Genomic DNA, 14098 nt, shown 5'->3' with positions numbered 1-14098 from the left:
GCCCTGCGCCCAAAAAATGTGCTCACCTCAAATTATTAAATATCAAAAGGCAGTGAGACATCATAAAATGCCCAGACTTAGGGGTACTTTGCACGCTGCAACATCGCAAGCCGATGCTGCGATGCCGAGCGCGATAGTCCCCGCCCCCGTTGTAGCTGCGATATCCTTGTGATAGCTGCCGTAGTGAACATTATCGCTACGGCAGCTTCACATAGACTCACCTGTCCTGGGACATCGCTCTGGCCGGCGACCCGCCTCCTTATTAAGGGGGCGGGTCGTGCGGCGTCACAGCGATGTCACACAGCAGGCGGCCAATAGGAGCAGAGGGGCAGAGATGAGCGGGATGTAAACATCCCACCCACCTCCTTCCTTCCGCATATCCTACGGAAGCCGCGGTGATGCCGGTAGGAGATGTTCCTCGCTCCTGCGACTTCACACACAGCGATGTGCGCTGCCACAGTAGCAAGGAACAACATCGGACCGTCGCGTCAGCGTAATTATGGATTACGCCGACGCTGCACCGATGATACAATTACGACGCTTTTGCGCTCGTTAATCGTATCATCGAACCTTTACACACTACGATATCGCATGCGATGCCGGAAGTACGTCATTTTCAATTTGACCCCACCGACATCGCACCTGCGATGTCGTAGTGTGCAAAGCCCGCCTTACTTTTGATGATTGATAAGTCTGAAGGTGGAAAGAGGGAAGCTGACACTTGTTGGGCACAGCACTTGTGTGATGTAACAACCTGACGAGATACCCGGTAGAGTGAGTGCTGACACTGCTAGAATGGTATCGGCATCGGGGCTCAATATGAGCATTGCTATTTTAACGGGAACCAATGTGGAGAAAGAGAAGGGGTTGTCCAAGTAATGGACAACCGCTTTAAGCATCTTCTGACAAAGCAACATAACATCAAGGTTTTTTTCCATCTTTTGACACTCATCTCGAGATAAGTCAAGCCAAGAGCCAATGCAAGGAAGTGTTCATTGGTATGCTGCCCAACTAATCCACCTCCCCCCGCTATTCCCCGACCTCTCTTCTCTGCCAATCCCTTCACTGGCTTCCATTGCCCAACGACTCCAGTTCAAAACCTTAAAGGGAACCTGTCATCAGAAATTTCGCCTAAAACCTAACAGATTCCCCCTCTGCAGCTCCTGGGCTGCATTCTATAAAGGTCCCTGTTATGATTGTGCCCACTTTCTGACCGAAAAAAAGTGTTTATAAAGTTGTACCTTTTTGGCTTCTGATTCTGTAAATCCGTCACGGGGGCGGGCTGCCTGATGGCCGTTATTCTGCCCCCTGGTTCTGTATGCCGCCCCCATCGCTGATTTCAATACTTCTGGACGCCGCCCACTGCTCCAGCCATCCCCGCGCATGCCCAGTGCTCATCTCTCGGGGATGAGCACTGTGCCCAGCGTCACCGCTGGTGACGTGCACGCAGGGTTAAGATTATGGGCGGTGCTGTGATGTTTATTCCTAAGCAACCGCCCATAATCGCGGGGCCGCGCTTTTCCCCTCGGCCTGCTTCGTTCTGCGTCTCCTCCTGATCGGTGTTACTGCTCCGCGCTCCTCCCATCTATTTCCTGCCTCGGGGCAAGATGGGAAGGAGGTGACGTGGGGGTCAGCAGCAGCGCGCTTGCGCAGAACGAAGCAGGCCGAGGGGAAAAGCGCGGCCCCGCGATTATGGGCGGTTGCTTAGGAATAAACATCACAGCACCGCCCATAATCTTAACCCTGCGTGCACGTCACCAGCGGTGACGCTGGGCACAGTGCTCATCCCCGAGAGATGAGCACTGGGCATGCGCGGGGATGGCTGGAGCAGTGGGCGGCGTCCAGAAGTATTGAAATCAGCGATGGGGGCGGCATACAGAACCAGGGGGCAGAATAACGGCCATCAGGCAGCCCGCCCCCGTGACGGATTTACAGAATCAGAAGCCAAAAAGGTACAACTTTATAAACACTTTTTTTCGGTCAGAAAGTGGGCACAATCATAACAGGGACCTTTATAGAATGCAGCCCAGGAGCTGCAGAGGGGGAATCTGTTAGGTTTTAGGCGAAATTTCTGATGACAGGTTCCCTTTAACCATGACATACAAAGCCATCTACATCCTGTCTCCTCCTTACATCTCTGACCTACGCTCCCGATACCTACCTGCACGCAACCTCAGATCCTCACAAGATCTCCTTCTCTACTCCCGTCTTATCTCCTCCTCCCACAATCACATTCAAGATTTCTCCCATTCATCCCCCATACTCTGAAACTCTCTGCCCCAACACAGCAGACTCTTGCTTACCTTGAAAAGCTTCAAAAGGAACCTTAAGACCCACCTCTTCCGACAAGCCTACAACCTGCAATAACCCTCAGTCCACTTCAGTGCCATATAGCCATCTCTACCCCTCACCTACTATATCCTCACCCATTCCCTGTAGCCTGTGAGCCCTCGTGGGCAGGGTCCTCTCTCCTACTGTATCCTCACCAATTCCCTGTAAACTGTGAGCCCTCGCGGGCAGGGTCCTCTATCCTCCTGTATCATCACCCAACTCCTGTAGACTGTGACCCCTTGTGGGCAGGGTCCTCTCTCCTCCTGTATCCGCAGCCATCCGTGCTGTAGACTATGAGTCCTCGCAGGCAGGATCCTCTCTCCTCCTGTATCTTCAGCAATCCCCTGTAGACTGTGAGTCCTTGCAGGCAGGGTCCTCTCTCCTACTGTAGACTGTGAGTCCTCGCGGGCAGGGTCCTCTCTCCTCCTATATCCTCACCCATCCCCTGTAGACTGTGATCCCTCGCAGGCAGGGTCCTCTCTCCTCCTGTATCCTCACCCATCCCCTGTAGACTGTGAGCACTTGTGGGAAGGGACTCTCTCCTCCTGTACTCTCACCCATCCCCTGTAGACTGTGATCCCTCGCAGGCAGGGTCCTCTCTTCTCCTGTATCTTCACCCATCCCCTGTAGACTGTGAGCCCTCGTGGGCAGGGTCCTCTCTCCTCCTGTAGACTGTGAGCCCTCGTGGGCAGGGTCCTCTCTCCTCCTGTAGACTGTGAGCCCTCGTGGGCAGGGTCCTCTTTCCTCCTGTATCCTCACCCATCCTCTGTAGACTGTGAGTCCTTGCAGGCAGGGTCCTCTCTCCTACTGTAGACTGTGAGTCCTCGTAGGTAGGGTCCTCTCTCCTTCTGTATCCTCACCCATCCCCTGTAGACTGTGAGCCCTCGCGGGCAGGGTCCTCTTTCCTCCTGTATCCTCACCCATCCCCTGTAGACTGTGAGCACTTGTGGGCAGGGCCCTCTCTCCTCCCTCAGACTGTGAGCCCTCGCGGGCAGGGTCCTCTTTCCTCCTGTATCCTCACCCATCCCCTGTAGACTGTGAGTCCTCGTAGGTAGGGTCCTCTCTCCTCCTGTATCCTCACCCATCCCCTGTAGACTGTGAGCCTTCGTGGGCAGGGTCCTCTCTCCTCCCTCAGACTGTGAGCCCTCGCGGGCAGGGTCCTCTTTCCTCCTGTACCAGTCTGTGCCTTGCATTGTTCATGATTATTGTACTTGTCTATGTATACCCCTTTTCACACGTAAAGCGCCATGCAATTAAAAACACTATAATAATAAATAACAATAATAATATTTTTAGAAGTGAAAAAAAAGTTTGGATATAAGAGATTAACCAAACAAGGAGCCCACACACATTACATTAAAGTGATACATAATGGCTGATTACAGCCATAACCAATGATCACTGGCTTGTTTGGTGAAGTGAACACTCGTGGTAGATAGGTGAACTATGAAGGCCAATTCACGATGTGAAAAGTGTTTTAAAAGTTGTTTAAAATTTATGCAAAAAGAAGTTTGAAACTATTTTGTAAATAATAGATTGAAGTTTGTGCATCTGCAAATACAATATATATCCCAAGGATAGTTGGGGAGTTAAGTGAAATGCATTAATGTGTCTGAAGTGAATACAATCTTTCCAATCTGCTCATTAGATGACATCAAAGAGGATGGAGTAGTTATGCACTGGGGTTCTTTTACTAGCAGTCAAGTATTTGCTTTGTAATTCTGAATAGAATAATTAAGGACAGATGCTTCACTTGCTGCATTCTTCAAGCTCCTTGGGGCCAATGGATCAGGAGTTGCGCAACCATGTCACTGCATCACAAATCACCGGGAGAAGAGTCAGGCTGTAAGTTATGGTACGCCATCATTTCTGCAAGTACGCGAACCCAAAAGGAGAATAGACGCTGTGAGTTTGAGACATTGGATGAACTATTCAAAATTTCTTGACTTTTTCCAAGTCTTCCATCAGGAGTCAACTTAAAGTGAGCATGAAAGAAGTAATTGTAAGTCTATGGAGGCTGAGCTGGAATCCGTTCCCTTCCCTTATGGCCAATGCCCTCTGCTGTGCTCCACTTCAGGTTTTACAGGTTGCACAAGTGTATTTGTAATGTCATCTTGCTAGGCATCTTAAGGCTCAGTTAGACACATACTTATGTCTTGGTATTGAGACTTATACAAGGCCTTGAAAAAGTATTCATACCCCGTGAGCGTTTCCATATTTTTTCACATTACACACATTTTATGCGATATATCAACACAAAGTAGCAACTATTTATGAAATGTAAAGGAAATGATACATGGTTTTCTAAATATTAATCAGAAAAATGTTACATTAAGTTGTATTCAGCCCCCTGTAGTCAGATCCCCTAAAAATCATGACTGACCAATTGCCTCCAGACCTCACCCTATTAGTACATTGAGACCATCTAGTTGTAATTTATCCTCAGTATAACTACAGCTGTACTATGAGGGGCTCATAGATTTATGTGAGAACATTAGGGATCAAACAGCATCATGAAATCCAAGGAACCCACCAGACAGGTCAGAGATAAAACCGCATCATGAAAACCAAGGAACCCACCAGACAGGTCAGGGATAAAATTGTGTTGAAGAGTAAAGCAGGGTTAGGTTATAAAAATATAGCCCAAGCTCTGAACATCTCATGGAGCACTGTTTGATTCATCATCCACAATTTGAAGTCATATGTGCCAACTGAAAACCTACCACAACATGGCCACCCACCAAAACTGACATCCAAAGGAGAGCACTAATGAGAGAAGCAGCCAAGAGGCCCATGGTAACTGGAGGAGCCACGGAGGTCACAGCTCAGGGGGGAGAATCTGTCCACAGGACAACTATTAGCAGAAGACTCCAAATATCTGACCTTTATTGAAGAGGGGCAAAAAGAATGACATTTTTTAAACCATAAGAAGTCGTGTTTGCAGTTTGTAAAGAGTCATGTAGGGAACACAGCGAGCAGTGGAAGACGGGTCTCTGGTAAGATGAGATGAAAGGAGAACTTTTGGGCTAACTGCAAAACACTTTTCTATTGCAGAAAATGTACACTGAACATCACCCTAAAAACCCCATCCCCACCGTCACACATGGTGGAGACATCAGCCTGCTGTGGGGAGGCTTTTCTTCAGCAGGGGCAGGGAAGCTGGTCAGAGGTGATGGGAAGATGGATGGAGCTGAATATAGGACAATCCTGGAGGAAAATCTGTTAGAGGCTGCAAAAGACTTGAGACCAGGGCATATGTTTGCCCTCCAGCAGGATAATGACCCTAAACATCCTTCAGAGCTACAATGGAGGGTTCAGGGCACATATTCCTGTGTGTGAGCGGGCGAGTCACAGTCCAGACCCAAATCCACCGAGAATCTGTGGCAAGACGGGAAAATTGCTGATCACAGACGTCTCCATCCAATCTCACTGAGCGAGAGAAGAGGAAAATGTCACCTCTAGACGCGCAAAGCTGGATAGACCGACCCCAAAAGACAGAGAAAAGTGGTCCTACAAAGTGCTGGTCCCAGGGGCTAAAGACAAACGCAAGTTACAATTTTCAGATTTATATTTTCAAAATATATAGAAAACCCGGTATTATTTCCTTTACACTTCATAAATACGTACTTAATACTTTGTGTTGATTTATCATATCCCAATAAAACACATTTAAGTTTATAGGTATACCATGAAAAAATGTGGAAAAGTTCATGGGGGATGTATACTTTTTCGTGGCACCGTCTGGATTCTCTGTTATCTGTTCATAGTGTGCATTCGTGTTTGCTAAACTCCTGTGATTCCTGTATACCTTGAGATCTAGTATCTAACCGTCCGCTTGCTTCCTCCTGGTAAGTAACCCATCACAATCTGTTATTAGAATTTCTTCATATTGTGCATTCATCTTTTTAAATCTCCTTGAAAAATCCATGCTGATCCTCGTGCCTTCCAGTCTGCTGCTGCTCCTCGTGCTTTCTAGACTGCTGTTGCTCCTTGTGCCTTCCAGCCTGCTGCTGCACTTTGTGCCTTCCAGCCTGCTGCTGCTCCTCATGCCTTCCAAACTGCTGCAGCTCCTCATGCCTTCCAGCCTGCTGCATCTCGTGACTTCCAGCCTCTTGCTGCTCCTCATGCCTTCCAGCCCGCTGCTGCCCCTTGTGCCTTACAGCCTGCTGCTGACCTTCATGCCGTCCAGCCTGCTGCTGCCCCTCGTGCCTTCCAGCCTGCTGCACCAATGCACAAGGTGAACCTATCATGCCTTCCAGCCTGCTGCTACCCTTCGTGCATGCCTTCCAACCTGCTGCTGCTCCTCATGCCTTCCAGCCTGCTGCTGCTCCTCGTACCTTCCAGCCTGCTGCTGCTCCTCATGCCTTCCAACCTGCTGCTGCTCCTCGTGCCTTTCAGCTTGCTGCTGCTTCTCATGCCTTCCAGCCTGCTGTTACCCCGCATGCTTTCCAGCCTGCTGCTGCCCCTTATGCTTTCCAGCCTGCTGCTGCCCCTTATGCTTTACAGCCTGCTGCTGCCCCTCGTGCCTTCCAGCCAGCTGCTGCCCCTTGTGCCTTCCAGCCTACTGATGCCCTTCGTGCCTTCCAGCCTGCTGCTGCCCCTCGTGCCTTCCAGCCTGCTGCTGCTCCTCATGTCTTCCAACCTGCTGCTGCTCCTTGTGCCTTTCAGCTTGCTGCTGCTCATCATGACTTCCAGCCTGCTGTTGTCCCGCATGCTTTCCAGCCTGCTGCTGCCCCTTATGCTTTACAGCCTGCTGCTGCCCCTCGTGCCTTCCAGCTTGCCGCTGCCCCTCGTACCTTCCAGCCAGCTGCTGCCCCTTGTGCCTTCCAGCCTACTGATGCCCTTCGTGCCTTCTAGCCTGCTGCTGCCCCTCGTGCCTTCCAGCCTGCTGCACCAATGCACCAGGTGAACCTATCAGCTATGTATCACTATGGGTAAAACCAATATTACTCAAAACACACAGACACATGTAGCATAAATATTTCTCAGATGAACATTCCAAAATGATGCTTTTATGAAGGCTGGTCATTTATTTTATGCCACTTATCTTGGGATATTAGACGTATGGAAGGGCACAACTGTAGATGACCTCTAAGTGGAACCAATAAATCTGACTTTGTAGTCCATGATATTGTTCCAGTATCGATCATTCCTTAGATATGATAATATTTGGCAATATAAATAAAACAATACTAATATGTCTCATGTCTAAACATTATAAGATCCATGTCATAGTGTACTCACATCGTCATCACAAGTCCGGGAACATTTCCCATCCAGAGATGCACACTGAAATAACAAGAATATGGAATCATGTTTTGCATCATATTTTAAGTATTTAACGTGTCATGTAAGAAAACAAAATGCTATTGTTGCCACCAAGATATAGAATATTCACACGTTACCCATATATCAGTAATAAGTATTGGAGAATGTAGGACTACGCTCAATATTCCGAAGGGTCAACACTGTATGTGCTCCAAGAAATCCCAATCAAAAAGTTATCTATCTCGAGGATGGACCATTTTTCCATATTGGTCTTCTAGTTGGATCATATTGGACCATCTCATTAGCATACCTCAGCCTGACCTGGTGTATACGATACCTGTTTGGCTACACCAAGTGTCTTGGTCTAAGTAATCGTCTGCCACCATGGACAACAGTCAGGTTCCAGACAGGTCACGTTAGGTAGCGTGGTCGTGAAGAACACCCACTTAGCTCAATGCTACTTTCTATGATGAATGTCCTACAACATTTCCCATTTCAAAATAACCAGACTAGCCAGACCCCTCGTGTGTTTAGGCGAGATCGCAGATGGTTGGAATCCACCCACATATCAAAATATCTGTTTAAGGAATACTATGAATATTAGTTAAAACATTTTGTTCTTTTTGGCTTAAAGATTTACAACCTTCTCAGTTTATTTCCTTCAATAAACAAATAAACAGTGAGTAGAAGTTGACCAGATACTCATAAATATGTAAATCAGCTTAGCTTAAAATTCACGGTAACTTTTCCTGTTTACAAAACTATTTTTTTCTGGCTCTCAACCTGGTTAAAACAAATGTATTGAACAGAAGAAAAGGCAACCGGCCATGATAAATACGAGAAGATAAATCAATCAATCTATGGAGTAAGTACACTGTATCCAGCTTAGATAAAACACATTTTGATTTACTACAGGGATGAACCGTGTTTGTGACATAAAATTTGAAGGTGGTTTGGGTGAACCAGGTAACCACCAACCAACCAATAAACAAACCAATAAACCAACCAACCACCCAACCAATAAACCAACCAACCACCCAACCAACCACCCAACCAATAAACCCATCAACCACCCAACCAATAAACCAACCAACCACCCAACCAATAAACCAACCAACCACCCAACCAATAAACCAACCAACCACCCAACCAATAAACCAACCAACCACCTAACCAATAAACCCATCAACCACCCAACCAATAAACCAACCACCCAACCAATAAACCAACCACCCAACTAATAAACCAACCAACTAATCTTGGCTGTTCCAGATGGAGGACAACTACAAAACCCCTTAAAGAAGCTGACCCCCTCCTGGTGAAAGCCCTTGTTCAGACACTAAAAAAACTTTCTGTCATGATTCCTATGTGCAGAACATTCTGTATTGTTCTGCTATGCTCTCCTGCAGAGCCGGCATATGTTGGCTATGGTCGGGGCGTTTTGCAGGATGAATGCTCTGCTGGTTGTTTCACTGCACTGGGTTTCACGCTGTCCTGGAAAGAGCTCTCGCAGATGCTTCTCATTCCCGGTGATTGCTCAGCTTCATTAGGGAGCATGTTAGCTCAGGACGCCGCCAGTTGTACTTCCTGTTTACAGTTGTGCTGTTGGCTCACATGGTGCTCAGTGTTCTGGTCTTGGTCTCTCGACTCCGGATCGCTGTTTACCCGTCTCTGCCTGTCCCCCCTGTTTCTGTTGTGACTTCCCAGCTTCTGACCTCGGACTTCCTCCTGACCACATCCCCGCCTGCTCCCTGTATTGTGTATGTACTCTCCTGGAACCCTGACCTTCGGCTTGTATCTTGACTTCGTCTCTGTCTGCCCCATGTACTGTCGTGTCCTCCTGGTTTCTGATCTCGGCTTTTCTGACTGTTGACTTTATACAAGTATGTCTAGCGCCACCTTGTGACAGTCATCACACTTTCCTGATATATACAGGCAATTGATAATCTGTGAACAATTGTGTGTATAAACACAATTATCGGCCAATAGCCATGACTTCTATGTCAGCATGCACCATCTGACCACCCAATTAACCACAGATTTATTCAAATTGATTATACTGTCATAAAAATCATTGTTATTGGCAGCACGATGGCCAGTCTAAATGTGGAAAGTGTTGCAGAAAGCATGATGCTGCACAGGGACAGAACTATAGTGCCTTGTGTTTAATGGTGACCGGCTACATTGTAAATAGCTAGTATGTATCCCAGAGGTGGATGTCCCGTAGGATGTAATTTTGGTATGTGTCCAATCTGGGATCTGTAGTGCCACAAGCTTTGTTAAGGAGTTCAAGGACCAGGTTTACAGATAGCTGGAGCGATGGGTGGGTCTGGTTATCCACATATCTCCATAGGTGTGTCTCATATGTCTTAATGAGACTGTTTGTCTGTTTGTTTGCCACATGTCAGTCAGTGTGAGGAAGTTGCTACACTTTTTGAAAGAGGTGTGGTGCACTGGCCAGAGTGAGAGTGTGCACTGACAGGAGTCAGTGTATGGAAGGGAAAAGCCTCCTGGGAGTTGACGGACTTGAAACCCATGGGTGATTACTGAATGGGGTCAGTGAGTGATAGCTGATACTGTAGCTCCACTGGGACACTTGAGGAAGGTATCTGAACCTGCGCGGGTGAACTCATGAGGTAAATGAACTGTAATACTGTGGGTATGTACCTTTAAGCCAAAACAGGCTTTGAATGTTATTCTCCTGGAGAGGTTTATGGGTTGCTAATAAACCTGCTAGAGTTTTTAAATTAATTGTCAAGCTTCACTCGGGGACGCAGCGACTAGAGAAGATCGGACTTCTAAGTGCAGTACAACAAAAGGTCACAAGAGGACACAAGCACCGAGTCAGAAAGTCAAACAAGCCTAAAGTCAACACTGGGCTGTCACGCCAAACCAAGGGACTGAGCAAGCAGTCGTCAACTGGAAGCAAGGGGGTCGGAAGTCAGGAGATCACTTCAGGAGCCGGAGGGAAACAAAGCCGTAGTCAGAGAACGTAGCCGTGGTCGGAGGCCGGGAGATCAGGTAAGTACAGAGGAGGGGTAGGAGGCCGAGACACAGACCAGAAAGGGAACGGGGTCAGGTAAACAGGATGGGAGGATGGGACTAAGGGAGCGGAGGTCAGGGAGAGGTAGGCTGGGTAGCGGGACAGATCAGAGTCAACTTACAGGGGCCAGGACACACGCCGCAGAGCAGAGCTATTACTGGCGGGATTCCGGAGGTATACAGACAGTAATAAAGCGGCAAGAGTCCCAGAACGAGGCAGGCCCGAACAGACCAGACTTAACCCCGTCAGAGCCAAGCTATAGTCATGACAAATTGTGTTTCCTGCTTGCTACATCTCATTGCATTCAAAGTGAGTAACCCCCATCATGGTAAGCGAGTAAACTATCACATCTGTTTAATGGGCCATTACTATGAGCCTTGAAATCTACAGCACAATCCTCTAATGCTGCGGATCTGATCATAAAACGGGGACAGGGCCAATGAGTCCATTTCCCAATTTCACTATTGGGAACCAATGACTGTGTAGGGAAAATGTTTAACTTTAGGTTGTGTGTAGAGATAAAAAAAACAAACAAAATAATGTCAAAGTTGTCATTTATAATTTTAATTAGAGCACAAATTGTGACCGGACTTGGTCAAACGGTCAACAATTCAAACAAACACAAGAATTATAAAAGGTTTTGTTACACTCCACCCTATCTGCTCATCGTTCTACAATACAAAGTGAAAGGGTGTTATGCGTCTGGATTCGAACCCTTGAGTCTGTGCTTTGTGGTTGGTTCCTCTGTCTGCCGGACTGCAGAAGAGTCACCTTTTCTTCAGGTGTTTAGTTTCTGTTATCCATGCTTTGGTTCTATTAGGATAACCGATGTAATCATTTACTTGGTTGTCTGTCCAATCTCCTTTTGGGTGCGGCTTTAAATACTTTCCTCCTGCTGGTGATAGTCTCATTTTTAGGTCTGGCTATATTGCTGTTAGTTGCTTCAAGTCAGTGAAAGACCAGCTGGGGATCATCTCTCTGCTGTTTATGTTCTCCACTCTGCATATATCTACAGTTGTTACGTCACCACCGGAGTCCGCTGCAGCGACTTCTACTTCGATCACCAGGCGGCGCCGTGTTCCTGCCAGGGATGGTGCTGGTGATGGGAGAGGAGTCGATGCCTGCGATGCCGGTGGGCGCAGGCTCCGCTCATCCACTGGTCTGCGTTTCCTTGGGATCTGCAGTACACTGGCTGACTGTAGGTGGCGTGTATCTCCCAGCTGATGTTACCATCATTCAGCCACAACCAATGGGAAGACACCACACCTTTCCTATTTCCCCTCCTGTCTGCTGACGACTGCCAGAGATAGTTCTGCATTCCTGGTTCCTGTCCCGCCCTGTTCGGTTTAGTGATTCTGGTGTTCTGACTTCTGCTTGTTTCCTGACTACCCTCCTGCCTGCTGTTTATGTAACTTGCTGCCCGATTCGAATTTGACCTCGGCTTTGTTTTCTGATTATGTCCTTGCCTGCGTGATTCTGTCCCTGTTGTATATTTTTCAGTTCGACCCTGCCTGACTACAACTCTCATCGGTCTGCAGCCTTCCACAGGTAGTAATCACCTTGGGCCCTGTGTAATTCCAAATCCCTGTATAGCGGTTAAAGGGGTCCTGCTTGGTGATTGGCTTCCCTCTAACCTGTCCATTACAGCCCGTCCGAGTCTGTGGATCCAGACAGGCGTTACAACAGTTTGTTGTCAGTAAGTAGCCGGCATATTCTTTAGTAATATCCACACTTTCTTGTATTTTGTATTTTGCTTCACTCTGGGATCACTTTCTACTTCTGCTCACTTTCCCTTCTTTGGTAATTTTCACTCTGCTCTCCCCTGTGGTTCTTTAGGAGGAATGTGAAGCACTCGATGGCCAATCAGGCAGAATAGGTCCGAGTTGCCATTGTGGTCAGAGCTATACCACTTTACCCAGGAATCACTAGAGACTGCGGAGTTGGGGTTCTAGTCTATACAGGAATCGGCAGGGTCAATGGCAGTTTTTAGTGTGTTACCTATATCCCTTGTGAGTTGCTACATGACCATAATAAAGGGTTATTCCCATCTTCACAGATGGGTATTGATGGCTGGTGATTGTAAAAACAATCTCTTTCAGAATTTACTGTTTATTAAAGTTTTTAGCTATTCTTGAGATATTAATATTTTTATTAATTATTATTATTATTATTATTATTTTATTTCTATCTGACCGACCAGCACTGTTGTCTAGCAGCAGTGGCCAAGCATGCAAAGTGCTTACAAGCTCTTTTCTATTGAGTTTGTGACCCCTATTTTGAAGCTGGTCACAATCGCTGGAGTGCACTGCTACCTCCTCATACCAGCTAGCTTCAGTGCTGTGCTAGACAACAATGGTGGTCGGTCTCCTAGGCAACAATCTGTAAACAAAAGAACATGGTGTTTATATCTCAAGAACAGATGACAATTTAAATAAACCCATAAACTGCAAATATTTTTGTTTTTGTCAGCACTCTATGACAATATTCAATGGAGATGGGAATAACCCTTTAATGGGCAAGTAACCTACATAATAGAGTCAGCGTGATACAAAGTTTAGTGCAGAATCAACTTTGTTTGGCACTTGCTACATCTGTATTTGCATTATTGGTGCTCTTAGACACTAAGGGGTACTTTGCACGTTGCGACATCGCTACTGCGATATCGTCTGGGTAAAATTGAAAGTGACGCACATCCGGCGCCAGTAACGACGTTGCAACGTGTAAAGCCTAGATGCGCCGATAAACGATCGCAAAAGCGTTGAAAATCGGTGATCTGTGTAGCGTCGGTCATTTTCATAATGTCGCACCAATAGGAGGTACAATGTAGTTCCTCGTTCCTGCGGCAGCACACATCGCTGTGTATGAAGCCGCAGGAGCGAGGAACATCTCCTTACCTGCCTCCACCGGCTATGCGGAAGGAAGGAGGTGGGCGGGATGTTTACGTCCCGCTCATCTCCGCCCCTCCGCTTCTATTGGACGGCTGCCGTGTGACGTCGCTGTGATGCTGCACGCTCCCGCCCCCTTAGGAAGGAGGCGGGTCGCCGGCCAGAGCGACGTCACAGGGCAGGTGAGTGCGTGTGAAGCTGCCGCAGCGATAATGTTCTCTACGGCAGCTATCACTAGATATCGCAGCTGCGATGGGGGCGGGGACTATCGCGCTCGGCATTGCTAGCCGATGCTAGTGATGTCACAACGTGCAAAGTACCCCTTAGACCAGAGTGCAATTGAAACTTCTCCAATGGGATACAGTAGCGACAAAAGTTTTGCTTTTTTTAAAAATGTGATCCCTCCTGTCTGGTCGTTGTGAGGCCGTTTTTCTGGAGATTAATCGAATGTACATGAAGCTGTCATCATACAAGACCCTTTTTGAATATCGGTCCGGTCATTTAATTAAAGAATATTGACTTCCAAAAGTTTTGCATATATGATTTATCGATCACAACATGGAGAGTAATT

At 47.4% G+C, this 14098-nt stretch overlaps 1 protein-coding gene across 1 annotated transcript in view; it reads right to left on the bottom strand.

The window, feature by feature from the left end:
* CACNA2D3 (calcium voltage-gated channel auxiliary subunit alpha2delta 3) overlaps positions 1-14098 on the bottom strand; it is a 1156773-nt gene that overhangs the window by 125228 nt on the left and 1017447 nt on the right. The window contains exon 29 of the mRNA XM_075321303.1: positions 7576-7620. Coding sequence (XP_075177418.1) covers positions 7576-7620 — 45 coding nt within the window. The remainder of the gene's footprint in view (positions 1-7575; positions 7621-14098) is intronic.

This window comes from Anomaloglossus baeobatrachus, chromosome 8 (assembly GCF_048569485.1).
Source record: "Anomaloglossus baeobatrachus isolate aAnoBae1 chromosome 8, aAnoBae1.hap1, whole genome shotgun sequence".
In the NCBI taxonomy this organism is placed as follows: Eukaryota; Metazoa; Chordata; class Amphibia; order Anura; family Aromobatidae; genus Anomaloglossus; species Anomaloglossus baeobatrachus.
The sequence above is the reverse complement of the archived record's forward strand: the minus strand, read 5'-3'. Positions and strand labels throughout refer to the sequence as shown.